This window comes from Hippocampus bargibanti, linkage group LG12 (assembly GCF_051943395.1).
Source record: "Hippocampus bargibanti isolate YZ-2025 linkage group LG12, ASM5194339v1, whole genome shotgun sequence".
NCBI classification, from domain to species: Eukaryota; Metazoa; Chordata; class Actinopteri; order Syngnathiformes; family Syngnathidae; genus Hippocampus; species Hippocampus bargibanti.
Window position 1 is genome coordinate 2102327 of NC_142745.1, and position 19765 is coordinate 2122091.

At 41.0% G+C, this 19765-nt stretch overlaps 3 protein-coding genes and 2 non-coding genes across 8 annotated transcripts; 1 reads left to right on the plus strand and 4 right to left on the minus strand.

Annotated features, from left to right (window-relative positions):
• Positions 1-508: 508 nt before the first annotated feature.
• Positions 509-9348, minus strand: nop56 (NOP56 ribonucleoprotein homolog). The gene is given in 13 exon segments (XM_089010816.1): positions 509-874; positions 2028-2101; positions 2104-2143; positions 2939-3060; positions 3266-3414; positions 4501-4601; positions 4799-4950; positions 5590-5777; positions 6836-7034; positions 7242-7406; positions 8030-8144; positions 8216-8305; positions 9266-9348. Coding segments are annotated over 13 exon segments (1683 nt in total). The 5' UTR covers positions 9269-9348; the 3' UTR covers positions 509-589.
• LOC148889949 (small nucleolar RNA SNORD57) lies at positions 2826-2894 on the minus strand. Its single transcript, XR_016116767.1, has one exon. It is a non-coding gene; the product is annotated as a small nucleolar RNA SNORD57 (small nucleolar RNA).
• On the minus strand, positions 5429-5548 carry LOC148889950 (small nucleolar RNA SNORA26). The gene has a single exon (XR_016116769.1). It is a non-coding gene; the product is annotated as a small nucleolar RNA SNORA26 (small nucleolar RNA).
• A 957-nt stretch (positions 9349-10305) lies between the features above and the next one.
• mlnl (motilin-like) lies at positions 10306-14390 on the plus strand. 4 transcript variants are annotated; one of them, XM_089009593.1, is made up of 6 exons: positions 10663-10714; positions 10791-10973; positions 12145-12272; positions 12988-13089; positions 13201-13306; positions 14262-14390. In XM_089009593.1, the coding sequence occupies exons 3-6, from the start codon at positions 12153-12155 to the stop codon at positions 14267-14269; spliced, it is 336 nt and encodes a 111-aa protein (XP_088865719.1). In that variant the 5' UTR covers positions 10663-10714; positions 10791-10973; positions 12145-12152; the 3' UTR covers positions 14270-14390. The 4 variants fall into 4 exon arrangements, with proteins under 4 accessions (XP_088865721.1, XP_088865720.1, XP_088865718.1 ...); XM_089009595.1 differs by having other exon boundaries at positions 10306-10973; positions 12142-12272; XM_089009594.1 differs by having other exon boundaries at positions 10307-10965.
• Positions 14370-19133, minus strand: LOC148889952 (retinol dehydrogenase 12). Its single transcript, XM_089009587.1, has 6 exons — positions 18897-19133; positions 17577-17816; positions 17178-17267; positions 15940-16128; positions 15756-15865; positions 14370-15311 (listed from the first exon to the last, which is right to left on the minus strand). The coding sequence occupies exons 1-6, from the start codon at positions 19129-19131 to the stop codon at positions 15132-15134; spliced, it is 1044 nt and encodes a 347-aa protein (XP_088865713.1). The 5' UTR covers positions 19132-19133; the 3' UTR covers positions 14370-15131.
• Positions 19134-19765: the final 632 nt, after the last annotated feature.

Below are 19765 nucleotides of genomic sequence, written 5' to 3' on the forward strand. Positions count from 1 at the left end.
ACGTAAAATATCGCTACATGCTGTGAAATCTTTGTAAAATACGCTCAGTAAAAGTCATTTTACAAATTATGGACGCAACATGTCAGAGGGTGTCGGTTGTCCTTTTAAGTTTTTTTCTGTGGGCTGTAATTTCTATCAAAGGTGCTTCTACAAAGTATAAAGAAAACATTTGATTATTTACATTTTTAATAGTTACAAAACTTGTTTGATGTCATCATCATGGGATATTTTGTGTAGAATTCCGAGGGGTAATTTTTATTTACTTTCCTTGTTTCAATATAAAATCATAATATAAAATGTGGGAAAAGAGTGTTATTCAAACTGAATGTAGATAGCACGAAAATCACTCCAGCTGTCAATACAGTGAATTATTAGACATGTGAACCCTAAAACCCGTAAAATAATATCTTGATGTTACAAAGGAGAAAATAAAAGTACAATTTTTTTGAACTGACAATTTATTTACATAAGTACATTTGAGGTCCTTCAAGGCACAAGATACAGCGCGTCTATATAATCGCCCTCCCCCACAGAAAAAAAAGAAAATGAAAAACTGTACACAAAACAAATGCGGTCAAATCTACAAATCTTATTTCTTCTTTTTCTTTTTCTTGTCAGCCACCGTTGTTTCAACTGGTTCAGCTTCAACGGCTTCCGACGTCCGTTTCTTCTTTTTTTTGGCTGGCTGATCAGCGTCGTCATCCACGAGGATCTCCTCGTCTGCTTCCTCGGGCTCGGACTTGCGCTTCTTTTTCTTCTTGGCGGGAGCATCGCCAGCTCCCTGCTCGGCAGGCGTCTCCTCGTCACTTTGGACGTCTTCCGATGGATGTTTCTTTTTCTTTTTTCCCACGGGCGTTTCTGAGTCTCCGTTAGCCTACAAGAGCGGGTCAAGACAAAAAAAGGTCAGGTTAATAAATTGGTGATAACTGAAAACGACAACCGACGCCTCCGGACAAGTTGTGTCCATAATTTGTAAAATCAATTCAAATGACTTCTACTGAGCGTATTTGGCAAAGATTCCACCGCATATAGCTATATTTTACGTTTTTAGACTCGCGATGAATATTCCGGAAGTCTTATTTTCGAGTTGACGATCCCCTAAATCAGATAAATAAATTACATAATTTTCATTTTATTTTGAAAAATGAAAAATTACCAGATTACATCCTCTGTGGCACATAAAAAGGTCGGGGAACACTGCCCTAATGACGTCACGGAGGGAACACCCCTGACTGAGAAAGCGACACACAGTGCATTTTGGGTGCTTTTTTTCCCGTCTGAAAACACTGTTGATCGCAAAATTAGAAGGAAAACTACACAAATAACTCGATGGTGAATCGTTGCGTTGCACCAAGACTATTATTTGATACTAGTTGACACAAATTCCCAGCGGACAAATCAGCCCATTTCTAACGCAGCTTGTGCGCCATCTTGTGCATTTTCTGGGCGCTACATTGGAGTCAAGACGGCTCGAATTGATCCGGAAGGACTTCTTTAATTTATTGCAAACATTTATGCTTGCCTCTTCAGAACAATTTGAATCATATTCATAACTGGATGAGTAACAAGAAAGCATCTTCTCCGAATTTGAACTCTTGAAAGCCAATGTTTTGATTCTGGAGCAAGGCAGTTTGTGAACAAGGGGGCGGAACTTTCTGAATCTCCCCGTTTCGAGTAAATTTTGGGCAGTTTTGGGACACTAAGTCATTTATATTGGTGTTTTGCATTTGACTAAAAATATAATCCTGCGTGTTTTGGGTATTTTAGATGCTCTAAAACGTTTTTCTGATGTCAGTTAGGAAACAAAAACATGGATGCGCTTTAGGTACAGAAGAACACATTTGTAGTTGTACGACTCTCTTCAGTGATCAAGCCCACGGTTTGGGGCCAGCCAACGGTCCGGAGTCAAGACTAATCTTGCATGCCGCACAACGAGACAGAACCACGGGTCATGGATCAGATCTCGGATGTCAAAGCTGAACATGCCCCGCAGAGCCGTTTTTAAGAAAGGAGCCTTTATTATTTACCTCGGCGTCACTGTTAGGGCTTCCGTTTTCCATCAGCGCTTGCTTCTTTTCACGCTTCTTGCGTTTCTTTTTTGTTTTTCCAGCTTGCGCTTCATCTCGGCGGCGACTTCGGACGCCTGTAAAAAGTGAAACCCGGATTGATCAGCGTCATATGCTTCAAATCGCCGGCTAGTCGTTGGTAGCTGAATACAGCGGGACCTCGGTTTACAAACCCCTTGGCTTACGAACTTTTCGGTTTACAAACGTTACATTTATGAAAAATTTTACCTTGGCATACAAACTATTTTTCAGGATACACCCATCAATCAGGCTCCACAAATAACCCGCACAAGTCATCTTTACATTTGATGCAAAAAGCTATCAACCCAGCTAAACAGATCACAATTGATGAAGAACTAGATACAATTATCACAGAGAAAGCACCTACAAGCGATCAAGATGGTGAAAGAAGAAGGCTACGTTCCTCATCGAGTGTTTAATGCTGAGGAAACCGGACACTCCATTCCATCAAGCCATTAACGACCATCGCAAAGGTAAAGAAAACGCCTTTATTATACAGTACAGTTTATTTCTTCCATCATAATACTATAGCACATTTATTATACATAAAATAAGGTATATTATGTGTAGGTTTAAGGCTTAGAAAATGAGAAAGTTATGTTTTATGGGGACCTGGGAACGGATCATTCTCATTTTAATGATTTCCTATGGGAAATTATTTTTTGGAATACACACTTTTTGCCTTACACACTCTTTCTGGGAACCAATTTAGTTCGTAAGCCAAGGTCCCACTGTACTGCATCAGGCTCATTAAATCAGTTTTACCCTCAGGTATTATCAGGGAAAAAAACTTGGTCATCATCCACAGCGTTAAAACTTCAACCGGAGCGCCGATTGAAAAACAAGCTCACCTTCTTCGCAGCCTCTTTCATGACATCGACGTTCTTCCGCGGGAGGTCGCCTGTTTCGTAGAACGAAAGCCGCTCTTCCACTTGTTCACGCAGTTTGTCACCAAATACGCTGGAGGGCAATTCTAGGGAGGGGGATAAAAATGTGTTTTTTTTTTTTTAATATATCCAAAAAAATGATAGACGTCCTGGAAAACGGTGTCGACATTGCTCAGGAAATGATTTCTCAACATCATCCCAAAGGATGAATGCTGTTGACGAAAAATCGGAGCATCACGGCAAAAGATACATCAAACTGGGGGGGCGCGACAGAATGGTGCGAGGTCTTACCGGAGAAGCAGTCAATGCGCGAGGCGATGGTGCACTTGTTGGCCAGATATCTGGAGATGCGACCTTTGTTCTTGGCGGCGGCGCGGCCGATGAAGGTCGAGTGGAAGATGAGGCCATATTTGGGCGTGTTTCCTCGAGTCTTGAGGGCTCTGTGTGAGATCACAGCCGCTTTCACAACATGCAGCCAACATGCAAATAAGGGCAGCTGTTGACACCTTGGTTTACAAACTTAATTGGTTCCCAGACAGTGTGTAAGGTGAAAAGTGTGTATCCCAAAAACTAATTTCCCATAGGAAACCATTAAAATGAGAATAATCCGTTCCCAGATGCCCATAAAACATCATTTTCTACTTTCTAATCCTTAAAACTACACAAAATACACTTTATTTTATGCATAATAAATGTGATATGGTATTATAATGAAAGAAATAAACTGTACTGTATAATAAAGTCATTTTATTTACCTTTGTGATGGTCGTTGATGGCTTGGTGGAATGGAGTGGCCGTTTTATCAGCATCAAACACATTCACCATCTTGAGGAATGATCTCTTGTCGGTGCTTTCTCTGCGATAATTTTACCTAGTTCCTCATCAGCTGTGTTCTGTTTGGCTGGGTGGATAGCTTTTGGCATCAAGTGTACAGATGACTCGTGCGGGTTATTTGTGGAGCCTGATTGATGGGATATTTTAACCTTGCAGTGTGCACGCTTTTTTGAACTATCAAAGTTTAAACAAGTCCAAATCTCACTCTCTCTCTTTAATGTTTAAACCACCTCCACTCACTGCTGCGTTCTTGACCAATCACGTGGCTTTAACCGAAGACTGGGGGCGGGGAATAGAGGACAAAAACAGTCAGCTGCAGGTTTCTTGTCAGAACAGGCTCGTTCACGAACGACACTTCACTCATTGTGGCGCTCTGTGTGTATCCCGAAAAATAGTTTGTATGCTAAGGTAAAATGTTCATAAATGTAACGTTCGTAAACCGAGGTATCACTATATTTGTTTTAAGTTGTACGACCCACAAAAAAAAAAAAAACGTCATCATCTAACCATTTTGCTCTTGTATGTGGTTGCTCAGACTTTGGGATGCAACGAGGTGTGAGCGGTTGGGAGATCACTCCAGACAAGACCGCCGGCCGGGCGGCCTTTTCAGGTCACCCCCCGCTCTGCTCCGTCCCAGCCCTGCCATCACCGCAACCACTAATGTCCCCCGCAGGGATGGGGCGCCCCAGTACCTGAACAGGGCCTTCTCCGCTCCCAAGATCTGCACGGTGGAGGCGGGATACTTGGCCAGGTTGGTCAAACTGCCAGCGTGAGAGATCAAACGGGCGCCAACCTGGATTAAAAACAACAAAAATGTGCCATTTGTGAGTATTTGGCTTCAGGGAGGAAGGGGGGACGGACGATCCCCAGACAATTGGACCATCAGCACCAGAAGTTCCTCCTCACAGCGAGTCAGAGGATTGACAGATTATCGGTTAAACATCATCGGTCCCGTTTGTTCCGTAAAAGCGAGCCAAGACAAGAACTCACCACTTCTCCGATCAAAGCGGCCAAGTTGGGAGCCACTTGGCTCATTTTGGTGCGCAAGTACTCCTGCAGCTCCAGACGGTAAGCAGACAAAGAGACCACGCGGCTGGAGAAGCTCTCGATATTGATCAAGTCGATGGGCGAAATGTCCATTCCTGCACACACACACAAAAAAAAACGTTAGTCAGGGGATACGTTTTTCTGTGGGTGAGCAGCGCAGCCACACGCGCCGGAAATAACTCAGCTAGCTATTAGCTAGCTTGCCGAGTTACTTCCGGGTTGAGTGAAGGCCTAGCTAGGTATTTGTTAGCTATCTATTAACTAGCTTGCTTTCTAGACCATCGGGTTGAGTGAAGGCCTAGCTAGGTATCTGTTTGCTATCTATTAACTATTAGCTTGCTTTCTAGCCAACAGATACCTAGGTCTTCACTCAACCTGGAAGTAACTCTGCTAGAAAGCAAGCAAGCTAATAGATAGCTAACAGATACCTAGCTAAGCCTTCACTCAACCTGGAAGTAACTCGGCTAGAAAGCAAGCTAGCTAATAGATAGCTAACAGATACCTAGCTAAGCCTTCACTCAAACCGGAAGTAACTAGCTAGCTAATAGACAGCTAATTCGATATGTCACATCAACGTGTTTCTCCCGACAGGATCCGCAGCGAGGACGACGACCTGCGCTACAGGTTTATGAGAGACTTTCTCTACCCCCCTGTGTTAACCACCAGAGACACTTTTGAGTCCAAGGTGCGCAAAAAGGGGCCCATGTTGCAACCGATTCGCCGTGAAAAACTACCCATAGAGGAACGAGACGCATCCAAGATGGCCTGCGCCTTGGCGTTGTCCATGACCACCTCCTCCAGGCTCTCCACGCTCTCGTCCGTCAAGTCCTTCCGGTTCCCGATGAGGCGAGTTAGGCGGCAGTACATGGAGTTGTCTGGGACGATTCTCACCAGTTCGGGGAAATGGTAACCGTACCATTCGCTGAATCACACACGGGGAAACAAAACATTACATTCACTCATCCGTTGCCATTCCCAAATGTCTTCTGATTTTGCTTTTTCTTGCAGATAAAGCGCTGGTCAGACCTCTGGGAATGTTTTTCCCTACCACGAGGGGGCAGTCTTTGCATTTTGTCCATGTTAGCGTTGCTACAGCGTCAACTCTTGTTAAAGCGCTATATTAATATGTATGCATTGTAATTTGTACAGTCACCCTCATTTCAAACTCATATAACATAGAAATGTGCACGTTCGACCATGACGTCCCTGATCCACTGCTGAAAAGGATGCTTTGATCCTCTCCTCTTTCATCTAGAACTGCTTCATGTCACAAAGAGAGGTACAAAAAAGTGCTGAAGAATAATTGACTGTGTGTGTCTTTGTGTTGGCATATTATTTGTTATTCCGTTTTTTTTGGCTACTTCCGGGTTGAGTGAACGCTGGTGCGTGTGGCTGCCGCTGCTCACCCGCAGAAAAAAATATCCTTGAATTTTGAAAGGCGCTTCTAAATGAAATGTATTATTATTATTATAATAAAAATAATAATAGTCCCATAATGAGGAAATTTGCCATTTCTGATGAAAGAAAAGAGTCTATAAGGTGTCTTCCGCTGCATTGAATGTTTATGTAGTCCTAAAAGTCAATATTAAAAAAAATAGTGAAAATGACAAAAACCCTGGCACTGGAGTAGACACATTTTTGCACATCGTCTGGCAGTGAACGAGTTAGGAGAGAGACTAAAAAGGGTTATTTTTGGCTCAAATTGATGATTTTTTGGGTTAATTAATTACCAAAAATACTTTTAAATCATCACCTTTTATCATTAGTGCACAATGACCCATATATCTTATGAAAGAAGAGAGCCTATGAATTTACTTCAACTGAATTGAATGTTTATGTAGTCCTAAAACTCAACATTCTGTGCGTCCTACATTTTGAGTGAAAAATGACAAAAACCCTGGCACTGGAGTGGACACGTTTTTGCACATCGTCCGACAGTGAATGAGTTAAAACAAGGCATCGTGTTTGTGATCGTCTTACCGGACACGCATGGAGAACGTGTTGATGTCCTTGTCGAGTTGATCCAACAGCGCGATAGATTGGATGATCATGTTGTCTGCCCGATTCACATTAAATTTCACTTTGGCCCTCGAGTAACTGTGGCCCAGACCCAACTGGGCCTTGGAGGCGGCCAACGCCGTCAAGCCTTTCACCAACGAGTGAAAGTGAAGACGAATTCCTGACGAGATGGACGTAAAAAAAACAAAACAGATGTTGGATTGTGTCACTTTCGGGTCACTGGTGATCATGTGACAAAATGGCTGATCAGATTTTCAGTATGAACCCTCATGTCGTGTCAGGATCATCTGGACGCATCATAAACAGAGCGCGTGCGGTTGCTGGAGGTCAAATCAAAGGTCATCAAAAAAAAAAAAAAAATACAAACCTCTTGTTAATTCTGCCACCACGCCGCCTGTTTGGATGGAAAACCCAAATTCTTCTTGCAAAGAAGCACCAATTTTGGGATCTCCAACTCCCAGGGTTGCTTTCTTCTTCCGAGATTGGGGAATGTTTGTCTCAAGGAACAACTTGAGGTCGGCATGAACCACACCTGCAAAAAGAGACATTTTTTTCAAAATTAGCCCGAATAAATGGCACTTCAATGAAATATTTCAAGGGGGCGACAAAATGAGATTAATCCGACAATTGATTAATATAACTGGATATTAATTTCTATTATTTGCATCACGTCTTAAGCCTACATTACAATAAAATGAAAAGTTAGCAACTGCTATTCAGTTCACAGATAAACGCTCACGTTCTTGTTCTTTATTTCAAGGTAGCCCCGTGACACCACACTGACTCCAACAGGTCAGCCACGGTACTGCAGCTAACTTCATCAGCAACTGCTGTACATATTTGTGTTGACTTTACTCCACAAAGGAGTGACATTTTTTTTTGTAATTTGAACATTTAATATGTATGTACATCACAAATATTCCCAGTCACAATAATTAAATATTGAATGACGGCTCAACAAATCATTGGCTAGCATCATAGTACCTTCCTTTGGATGTTCAGATTTGACAAAAGGCTGTCGTCACGGTTTTTCAGGGGATTGACAGATTTGAAAACATCACCACACCCAAAGGTAGCAAAAATAATTACGGATGGGAGAAACATGCTTACAAAAAGTCTGAATCATTCAATATATTTCAATAAACAAATGCTTACCTTCAGAAATGGCATTTATGTTCTCCAGGGCAGATTGTGCCGATTTAAAGGGGAAAAAGGCAGCAAGGCTCACCATACTATTGAATTTAGGAAGACTCAGCACACACTGCTCAACCTAAAACATACAGCAGGCGGTGAGTCTTACAATAACATTAAACCAAGTAGCTGAGAGGAAATAAAACTAACCTGAGGCAGCAGCATGCCGATCTCCTCCACCTCTTTCACGGCAAACAAGGCGTACCCGGACGCATGCTCGAACAACATGTGCAACAGCACCTAAAAAAATACAATTAATCAATAAGTTTCATTTATAACCAGTGTTGCTTTGGGCAGCCATTTTGATTTCAGTCTTTTGGATAAAAACGCAGGCCCTCAATCCTTTGCTCCCGCGAGTAAAGTAGGAGACTTCAAACTTCAAATAATCCAGCCTTTATAATGTTATAAGACATTTTGTTTCAAAGTGCCTTTCAAAAGTTTCAAGGGCACTTTAGTCACGGGATAAGAACTTTTTTTTCTGCGGGTGAGGAGTGCTAAGCCAACTAGTGGTTTTGTAACATCAGCGTCTACGTTTACGACAACCTATATATATTCGGTCATATTTTACGATCTTACTTTAATGTTACAATATAACCGTTTTAATCGATAGATTTATTCTTTTGGACTCCATGATTTCTTTTGCATGCGCCAAACGAAATATTGTCCGAAAAATAAAAAGGAAACTACTCTGATCGCAATTCTAAAATTATAAACTGCTGCAAATGTGGTCTCATATACCAAAACGGAAATCAATATTTGGTGAAAATATGCAACCCGGTTCAATATTTGAGCTTTCCAACACAGACGGTCGGTATCACGTTTTAGCCACGGCACCACGTGTGCAAACGATTTGGGGGTGAAGCAGCAAAGGGCTAACATAAGATCATAAGGTTTCAAATCTATATTTTATAATTACTGCATATATTAAACGCATGTGTTTGCATTTCTACAACATAAAAACGTGTTCATTATCTAACGTCGGAGAGACGTGACGCACTTTGAGCGCAGTAGTGTTAATAAGCACATGGGTGGCTAACTACTTAGCTCAGGAAAAAGGCCCAAGACGGGATTTGGAAAAGGAAGATGGAAACAACGATTTGTGGCATAACAACATGAATAGCAGTAAGTGCTCATCAGCAGTCAGGAACAAGACTAAATTTGTCACTAGGTGATCATTCGTATGCATAATATTTTTCCTACCATGATCGGTAAATGGTGGCAGCACACAAGACGTGCGCAACACGATGCTTGTTCTTCTTCAGTAAAAAGAGCGCACGTTCACGTTTCAACTCAACTTCAATGGCTAAAATATCGCGATATCTCATAAAACATCGCGAGACACAACAAAGAAACGTGATACGTTTGTGTTGACTGTCAATCATAAAGGAGGGGCGGTCCAAACCTCTTCTTCGAAAGAAACATGATGTTTCTCATGCTATCTAGTGGACTTAAAAAGAACAACAACGTGGTTGTATTCTCGGCGAAAAAACTGCTCAGTGGAGGTACAAAAATGTTTCAGAAATCATAAATCGGGAGAATTTCGTACTCGCGACTTTGTGGTACTTGTTATAATAACGTGAGCGTTACAAAAGTGTAAATTAGAAGTAAATAAAACACAAAAATTGTAACAAAGGTAACGGAACACCTAAAAAAGCCACTGTCTGTAAGTAAAGAATCTGTTTATTTATACATTCACTAACTATACAAATGTATTTTGTTTTTTACATTTTCTTTTGTTTCACCTTACAAATAAATTGTCTGGATTATGTCAATGTACTTGCTGTATAAAGTGAGTACGTATTGTGGTCAAAATCGGGAGTTTCCCAACCAAATCGTGAGCCTCAATTAACATGTATGGTTGGTTGGTTATGGAGAAAAATATATAAAAAACATAACTTAACATAAAAATAGAGAATAATATACAGTATAAATTTCTGAAAAAACATTATACGTATGAAAAAGAATCAAGCAAACAAATTTTAATGTTCCAATTGGTTTAGATTTCGATAAAAAAATTCAGGTTATGGGCCACTGTGCTAGTACAAAAATAACAAATAAATAAATAAATACATTTATAATTTATTTATAAATAAATAAATAATTTGAACTCCTGCTGTCTAAATAAATAAACACAATGAAGACACACTTTTATTTTGAATACACAAATTACAAAACGCATGGTGTATTGAATAAATAACAAAACACATTATGTGTTGACTAATGTAAGAAGATAAACCCAATTGCACTGGAAGGTACCTAACGCTCAAGAAAGGGAAAATTCAGTACGAGATTGGACGTCACGTTGAATCTTTATTTAGGTCTGCAAACAACTTATGTACTCGAACCGCTTCGACCCAACGACAGATAGATCTTTAACCGTCCATTTCACCAGAGTGGTCCAACAGTACTCACCTTTTCTGCTAACGTTTCACTCGCCATACAGGAACACATTCAAGTGGTGAAATTGAGAAAAAGCATCCTGAAATTTCTGCAGCCTTCCAGGGTTTCTTAGGAGCGCATGCATGTGAGCCTTGATGTGCGCAACTCGACATTACCTGCTAGGTCATAAATGTCACATTGTGTTGTCTTATTCTTAGAAGCAGAGAATTTATGACTGGCTGACCTCTGGGGACACTTACGCCCAAATAGGTAGAAAATACATTTCACACAGAGGTATGTCAACTAAAAAAATGCCAGATGCACGTGTGGTAACTGTGTTTCCAAGAGCCTAGATGAGAATGCTTGTGAAGGAGCCTGTTGAGAAGCGGAAATGAGGGCGGATAGTAAAAAGCCGGGGCATCAGGAGCGCCTTGATATAAAAGGCGTACAAGGATAAGCTTTCATTCAGACAAGAGACACTCTTCTCATCTGGGACCATCTCACCGACATTCAAAGGACTCGTGAGCATGTAACATTTTGTCTTTTGCTCTTCTTCTGTTCATTTCCACGATGTACAAATTGCTCTGTGTGCGTAAATCTGTTCTGTCTAGTCTTTCTTCAGGAATTTATCTCATCTGGAGTAGATCATGGTCTTGAGATTTTCATGCACTCCCACAGGCATATTTGTCAATTACCATTTGCAAATTGACATGTCACTATGACATTACAGAGACAGCCACAAACACACCTGCTTTAAATTAAATGCTTAAAGGACAACCGACATCTCCGGACAAGTTGTGTCCATAATTTGTAAAATGGCTTCAAATGACTTCTACTGAGCGTATTTTATAAAGATTCCACCGCATATAGCTATATTTTACGTTTCAAGACTCACGCTGAATATTCCGGAAGTTGTGTTTTTGAGTTGGTGACGAGTCCTCATACTCACGTCACTGAAGGAACGCCCCTGACCGAAAAAAGGACACATTGTAGCAGTCCTTCCATCACGTCAATGCATTTTGCTGTACTTTGGTCTGAAAATTCGTGTAGGACCAAAAAGAGGCAGAAGAGGGCGACAAAGCTCCGTGTAAGGAATTAATCAGCCTGTGGAAACGGGCTGATTAATTCCTTACAGGAGCTTTGTCGCCATTTTCTGCCTTTTTTGGGTGCGACATTTCCCACCCCTGATGCCTGAAAATGACACGGAATAAATTCTTTAATCGATTGCAAACATGTATGCTTTCCTCTTCAGAACTATTTGAATCATATTCATAACTGGATGAGTAACAAGAAAGCATAATCTCCAAGTCTGAAGCCATTGTTTTGATTCTCCAGTTAGGTAAGATGTCTTGGGGTGACACCACGAACAAGGGGGCGGGACCTTCTGAAACTGGCCACTTCCGAGTTCATTTTTTTGTGTGTGCAGATTTTGGACACTTGAAGTCATTTTTATTGGTGTTTTGCATTTGACTAAAAATATCATACTGCGTGTTTTGGGTATTTTGGATGCTATACGATGTTTTTCTGATGTCAGTTAGGAAACAAAAAATGGTGTCAGTTGTCTTTTAAATATGCTTACAAGAGCAGGCGTGTCTCAAAAAAAAAATAATGCACTAAGATGATGTATTCCCAATTCTGGCGGCAAATATTAAAGTGCTCATCTTAGACTGAAAAAGCGCCAATCAATCTTTGTCCAGCAGAGATTAGAATGAGCATGCGTGGAGCTGTGGCCGTCTGCATGGTGCTGGCCTGCCTTATGGCGCTGCTGGTTGAGAGGACACAAGGACACATCACCTTCTTCAGTCCAAAGGAAATGATGCTGATGAAAGTAAGATTATTATTATTTTTTTTTTGGGGGGGGGGATATTGGTCATGGTGGCACTGTAGAAGTCATTTTAAATTCTACAAAATTGTAAAAAAAAGAGGGATGGGGGGGGCGGGGGGAGAAAATTGCCCAAGATGGCTAATAGCAAAATATCCAACTATTTTGAAGTGACCTTCAATGCGTCCTGATCTAAACCCTATTGAACACCCATGGAAGGAGCGCAAATGTGACATCTGGTGAAAGCAGCTGTCAAATTTATAGGAAAAAAACTGAAGCGGTTTGCTTATGAAAAAAAAATATGGAAATGATACGTTCAAACGGCAATGCAACAAAATATTCGGTTATCTATCTATCTATCTATCTATCTATCTATCTATCTATCTATCTATCTATCTATCTATCTATCCTCTTTTCTCTTTTATTTCTGATTTTTGATTATTGATTTTTGATATTTGATATTTTATATATTTTTATTTTATTTATTTTTTTATATTTTATTTTTAATTTTTTGTTTTATTTTTTCAATTTTTAATTTATTTATTTATTTATTTATGTATTTATGTATTTATGTCTGGGCTCATTCAAAGTTTCTGTTCAACCACAATTCAAATGAAACTGAAAAAGCAAATTTTGTCCCATTCGTGTTCATTTTGCGATGTTTTATTTTTTTCTTTCATAAACAATTCCTAAACGTTGAGGTTGGCTGTCTACTTTCCAGGAGCGAGAAGGGAGAAAGGACATGGAGCCTCGGTCGGAGGACGGACACTTGGAAGACATTGCTGTCCAGCAGCTTCCTCAAGCTGAGCATGGTGGAAATTCAGTGCGTGTGCACGCACATTAAAACATGCACTACCCCCGTAACACCCATTAATTTTCTGTGTGTGTGTGTGTGTGTGTGTGTGTGCGTGTGTGTGTGTGTGTGTGTGTATAGGATAAAACAGTGGATATCACCGTCCGTCTTTCACCCAAACAGCTGGACCATGTCGCTCCCGTGCTTGAGGACCTAATCCATGAAATTGTGGACGAGCGGCAGAAAGGTACTCATCTGCTATCAGGACTAAAAACATTTAGTCCTTTGTGGACCAGCAACCCTTAAAGGACAACCAACACCATTTTTTTTGTTTCCTAACTGACATCAGAAAAACGTTTTATAGCATCTAAAATACCCAAAACACGCAGGATGATATTTTTAGTCAAATGAAAAACACCAATAAAAATGACTTAAAGTGTGCTAAAACTGCAAAAAATTGAGCTGCGAATTGGGCATTTTCAGAAAGTCCCGCCCCCAATTCGTGACGTCACGCCCATAGGTCTTGCATAGCTGGAGAATCAAAACAATGGCTTCAGATTTGGAGAATATGCTTTCTTGTTACACATCTAGTTATGAATATGATTCAAATAGTTCTGAAGAGGAAAGCATAAATGTTTGCAATTGATTAAAGAAGTTCTTCCGGGTCATTTTGAGGCATCAGGAATGATGTGTAGCGTCCCAGAAAATGCAGAAGATGGCGCCCAACCTCCGTTGGAAATGGGCTGATTTGTCTGCTGGGAATTTGTGTCAGCGAATATCAAATAGTTGTCTTGGTGCAACAAACAACAATTCACCATTGCATTATTTATGTGTTTTCCTTTTAATTTCGCCATCAACACGGATCAACATGAAGTTTTCAGGTCTAACAAAGTACCGCAAAATGCATTGTGTGTCGTTTTCTTGGTCAGGGGCGTTCCCTCTGTGACGTCACATAGGGGATCGTCATCAACTCGAAAAAAAGACTTCCTGAATATTCAGTGAGAGTCTAAAAATGTAAAATATAGCTATATGTGGTGGAATATTCGTAAAATACGCTCAGTAGAAGTCATTTCAAGTGATTTTACAAATTATGGACACAAATTGTCCGGAGGCGTCGGTTGTCCTTTAAATGATGACAAACATTCAGGGAAGAGTAAAAAAAAAATCCTAATTGCATCCTGTCACATTCTTTGTCTTTACAGTCAAATAGCGTGCTGGAGAACAGAAGTGAAAAAGGCTGTATGAATTCATAAAAGATGGACTGCTCTTATATTTTCTCATGTTTCAACATATTGGTCAATAAAGGGAAATTGTTGTTTAATTTAAAAGAGCATTTGTTGTGTGATGTATTTATTTATTTGTTGTATTTGCCAAAACATATCGTCTCGAACGACTCATGGCCCTCGAGATGTGTGATCAATGCGACAAATGCCACAATTACAAAATAGCACCAGAAAGTGGTCAATGTTGACGATGATGTCATCAACTAGAGGTCATCGATCTGATGACCCCAAGACCAGAATAACATTTCTTCAATTTCTCTAGGGAAATTAAAAAAAAATCCTACAACAACACAATTACGCTCGATTGGCTGACAACCGATTCAGGCTGCCACTGCTCACCTAGAGGAAAAAAAAAAAGTTCTTATCCCGCAACTGTAAACTTTGCTTGAGAGTTTTGAAAGACGCATAGAAATAACATTTATTATTATTATTATTTTATATAGTTTATCGTGATATTGTCTGATTGGCTGAAGACAGGAAGTGTTTGAGATACCGGAGAAAGGTGTGTTCAACGACAGTCGGAAGTTACGGCGCACGGAGGAAAAAAAATAAAGCTCCGTTCAAAGGATACCATCTCCCCATTTGCCCATTTGTTAAGTTGAGCTATGCGGTAAAAAACTAACACCCAGCCAACTTACAAATGTCATCAAGATAGACCCACTTTTCTCGATTTATAAACATGGCAGTGAGGGGTGTCTAATTCGCAACGGTGCCTTAAACGCAACCCGAGGTTTGAAAAAGTCGGACAATCCGCTTGTAATTGTACCTCCTTATCTGTTATCGATTATTTTACAGCTTCGATGTCAGTCTTTCGCAGATTTCAAAGTCCTTGACTGCCAGGGCTTCATCTCGGGCTAGCGGGGCGGGGAGGACAATGGAGCAATCGCTGTCAAAATACTTTCCGGTGATGCCTTCGGCTTCCTCTGACACGGCGCAGTAGATGGCGCTGACTGCTCCCTCTTCTGCAGACTGCGAAAATGTGGAAAGGACGACCGGATAACAACTCGAACCAGTTGGAGGTGAGGAAGCATTAAAGGACAACCGACGCCTAGGGACAAGTGTCCATAATTTGTAAAATCGCTTCAAATGACTTCTACTGAGCGTATTTTACAAAGATTACACCGCATATAGCTATATTTTACGTTTTAAGACTGGCGCTGAATATTCCGGAAGTCTTGTTTTTGAGTTGGTGACGAGTCCTCATGTCACGTCACTGAAGGAACGTCATTTTTTATTGGTGTTTTGCATTTGACTAAAAATATCATCCTGCGTGTTTTGGGTATTTTGGATGCTATAAAACGATTTTCTGATGTCAGTTAGGAAACAAAAAAGTGATGTCGGTTGTCCTTTAAAATAAATGGCGTGACGTGAATGCCACAGAGGCTCCACGAGTAACGTGAACGACTCGCTCACCTTGAAAAAGAACTGTCCAATGAGGCAGAAGATAAAACGAATCCTGAAGGGGTAGTGCCTCATCATTCCCGTCATGACAATACCAGGATGGACTGAGTTGGCCGTGACTCCTTCATCCACAAAAAAAAAAACGCTAACAATTGTTAGCGTGTACAAATGGAATTCAAAGTCACTTGACCCTTACCCGATCCTCGAAGCCTGCGGGCCAACTCATTGGTGCAGATGATGTTGTGCAACTTTGTGTGGTTGTAAACTCGGTCAAGGTTATAAGTGATGTTTTCTCCACGAAAATGAGAAAAGTCCACTTCAGCCTTTTTGTGGTTGACGGAGCTGATAGTGACAATGCGCGCTGGAGCGGAACTTTTCATCAGGTCTGAAAGAAACAAAGGTGGGATCCGCTGATGCGTATGTGGAAATGTCGCGGCTTGGAATTGAAGCGGATTTACGTGGGACAGGAGATGTGAAAAAATCCTTCATGTTTGCTTTCAACATTTAGCTTGTAGTGGACGTGCACATTCCATCATCATCATCATCATACATTTGATTTCTAAGTCCCTTTCGCAACTCTCAAGGTCACTTTACAGCCACTGGATAAGTTTTTCTGTGGGTGAGCAGAGGCAGCCACACGCGCCAGCGTTCACTCAACCTGGAATAACTCAAATCGATACAAAGCTAGCTAACAGCTAGTTAATAGATAGCTAGCTAATAGCTAGTTAATAGCTAGCTAGCTAGATACCCAGGTAATAGATAGATAGATAGTGAGATCGATAGATAGGTAATAGCTAGGTAGCATTCCACAATGACGCCCCTGATCCACTGGTGTAAATGACGCTTTGATCCTCTCCTGTTTCATCTAGAACTGCTTAATATAACGAAAAGGGTGCAGAAAGTGCTGAAGTTTGAATGACTGTTTCTTTGTGTTGTCATATTTGTTGTTCTTTTTTTATTCTGTTGACTTCAAGATGGCGTCGTGAGAATGGCCGCATTTCCAGCAGTATTTTGTTTTTCTACTTCTTTCTTTGCTTTTATCTTCCTCCCAAAACTTTGCTGCTGTGAAAATGTGCATTTCTCCACTCTAAGACTACTTCTTCTTTTCCTTTCGGCTTTTCCCTTCAAGGAACAGCGAATCCGTGTCCTCCATCTTAAGAGGTTTGATTGGCATGTTTGTTTTGGCCAAGCTTTTACGTCGGATGCCCTTCCTGACACAACCCTCCGTATTTATCCGGGCTTGGGACCGGCACAATAAGACACTGGCTTGTGTCCCCCTTGTGGCTACAGAACAAGCAACTCTATGAATTTAATAAAGATGAAGATATACTCAATAAAAGGCTCCCAAACACAAACACTTGAAATCCTTATGCAATATTCACATTGACAAGTTGTCTCCCAAAACTCTTGACACAAGCATTGAAAGGATCCTACCAAGAAGCTGGTTGGTGAGAAGGAAAGGCCCTAAATGATTGGTCGCAAAAGAAACATCAAAGCCATCTTTGGTAATCTCCCGCGGTAAACCTAATGGAAAAAAAGATGAACATTAGATGGGGACGAAACCATTTTTTCATGCTTCCACAATGTAAACACTGAATAAAAACAAGCAACAATACAACAAATAAAACAAGTAATAACTATTATTGTGGCTGACATGGGACAATTTGAAATTTTGGTTCGAACTTTAGAAAGCAACATGGCACTTGACATGCTTTGATTTGCTTTCGCGGGCCGAATAAAATGAGATGCGGGGCCAGATCTGGCCCCCGGGCCTTGACTTTGACACCGTTACCATAAAACTACAATCCGAAGTTGAGAGGTGACATTTCGCACCTGATACCGCAGCATTGTTGACGAGAATGTGAAGGCCATGTTCCTCCTCCAGAATCTTCTCTGTAAATTCTCTGACGGAATCCAGAGAAGAAAGATCCACGTGACGCACATGCACGTCAGAGTTTCCCGTTCTCGCTCGGATTTCTTGAGCAGCCGCTGCGCCACGGGACACACTTCGACAAGCCAGAATGACCCGAGCACCCCGGCGAGCAAAGTCCATGGCGATGAACTTTCCGATCCCTAAACGCAAGCAGCGGGGGGAAGAGAGAGAAAGAAAAAAACAACTGCGCAGTTCAATCAGCAAGTGATTATTTCCAAAGGGTCAAACACTGAATTTGTCGACCGTATTTGAATGACTGCGTCAATGCTAACTTTAAAGGACAACCGACACCATTTGTTTTGTTTCCAAACTGACATCAGAAAAACGTTTTATAGCATCTAAAATACCTAAAACACGCAGGTTGATATTTTTAGTCAAATAAAAAAACACCAATAAAAATGACTTAAAGTATCCAAAAACTACTTCAAATTCAACCCGGAAGTGGCCAGTTTCAGAAGGTCCCGCCCCCTTGTTCGTGACGTCACGCCAAGACGTCTTGCCTTGCTGGAGAATCAAAACAATGGCTTCAGATTGGGAGAAGATGCTTTCTTGTTACTCATCCACTTATGAATATGATTCAAATAGTTCTGAAGATGAAAGCATACATGTTTGCAATCGATTAAAGAATTTATTCGGCGTCTGGACAGAAATGTAGCCCCCAAAAAATGCAGAAGATGGCGACAAAGCTCCGTGGAAATGGGCTGATTTGTTTCATGGGAATTTGTGTCAGCGAATATCAAATAGTTGTCCTGGAATATCAAATAGTTGTCGTTATTTATGTGTTTTCCTTCTAATTTTGCCATTGACACGGATCAACGCGAAGTTTTCAGACCAAACAAAGTACCGTAAAATGCATTGTGTGTCCTTTCTCGGTCAGGGGCGTTCCTTCCGTGACGTAACGTCAGGAATCGTCACCAACTCGAAATAAAGACTTCCTGAATATTCAGCGCGAGTCTTAAAATGTAAAATATAGCTATATGCGTTGGAATCTTTGTAAAATACACTCAGTAGAAGTCATTTGAAGTGATTTTACAAATTATGGACACAACTTATCTGAATCACTAATGTATCACCAATTTTGGATTTGACAATTAAACGTTTTTTTAACAGTGTTGTCAACTTTTATTCACTGGGGTGACACGCCAAATATTTGCACATAGCTAAAACGTTTGTGTGGAGTAATTCAACGAGATAGAAAATACGGCATCATATGAGCAGACCTGAATTGCTTCCCGTCACTATCGCCGTCTTCCCTTTGAGTTGCGTGGGGCAGGCTTGTGGGTCCCATGTCCCTCTCCGCTGCTGGCGCACCACCATCCAAAGCAGCAGCGTGGTGACCATCCACAGCGGGTGAGCGACCACATCCAACCAGTCCATGGTCCTGCCAGAGTGGACCAAGTTGAACGTGACGACGTGAATCGGTTCAAGGGAAGTCGACGCGATCGACAAAGTCATTACCATGTGACCCGATGAAGTTACTGATTCACCGAAGCTAGAGTAATAGTTCCGTTTAAACTTTTGACGTTCGATGTGGTTACGTTGCAAGCTTTTTTTTTCCTTATAATGCACATCATTGGCTTAATTATCTTTCAACATTTGCCTTTTCTGCAAAACTTCAATATATCAATACAAACGTGTGTTTTTTTACGGCTGACACGCCACCATGATTTGTGCGTTTACTCGACTAAGGAGCGTCTTTTCAACGTTCATTTTGGTTGTAATTGTCACTATCACCGTATTGATGAGGCTACGGCCTCTTAAATTGATATATTGATTAAATTGATATATGTAGTGTAACAAACTACAAATCATAACTATAATTCGTAATTTTTGGACAAAAAAAGAGCAGCACACGATCCAACCAAATTTAATTAGCATACCTTCACTATACGGCACAATCTAGACATGCCATAAGTACAAATTGATTTAACGATTAAATGGAACAAAACTGCAACATAGTTGTTGTTTTTAACAGAGGATAAAAAGCAGATGTTGTCACGATCTGGTTGGCGACCCACGGGTGGCGCTGTCGGCCCCACCTGCACCTGTAGAGGTGTTGGTCGTTCCAATCAGTGGCAGTTACAAGGAC

Coding starts and splice junctions, on each gene's coding strand:
- mlnl (XM_089009595.1), top strand. CDS start 12,153: ATGAGCATGCGTGGAGCTGTGGCCGTCTGCATGGTGCTGGCCTGCCTT. Junction 12,273..12,987: donor AGGAAATGATGCTGATGAAA/GTAAGATTATTA, acceptor TCTACTTTCCAG/GAGCGAGAAGGGAGAAAGGA. Junction 13,090..13,200: donor CTGAGCATGGTGGAAATTCA/GTGCGTGTGCAC, acceptor GTGTGTGTATAG/GATAAAACAGTGGATATCAC.
- LOC148889952 (XM_089009587.1), bottom strand. CDS start 19,131: ATGACTTTGTCGATCGCGTCGACTTCCCTTGAACCGATTCACGTCGTC. Junction 17,817..18,896: donor AGTGACGGGAAGCAATTCAG/GTCTGCTCATAT, acceptor GCTTGCGTTTAG/GGATCGGAAAGTTCATCGCC. Junction 15,866..15,939: donor CCGCAGGCTTCGAGGATCGG/GTAAGGGTCAAG, acceptor TTGTGGATGAAG/GAGTCACGGCCAACTCAGTC.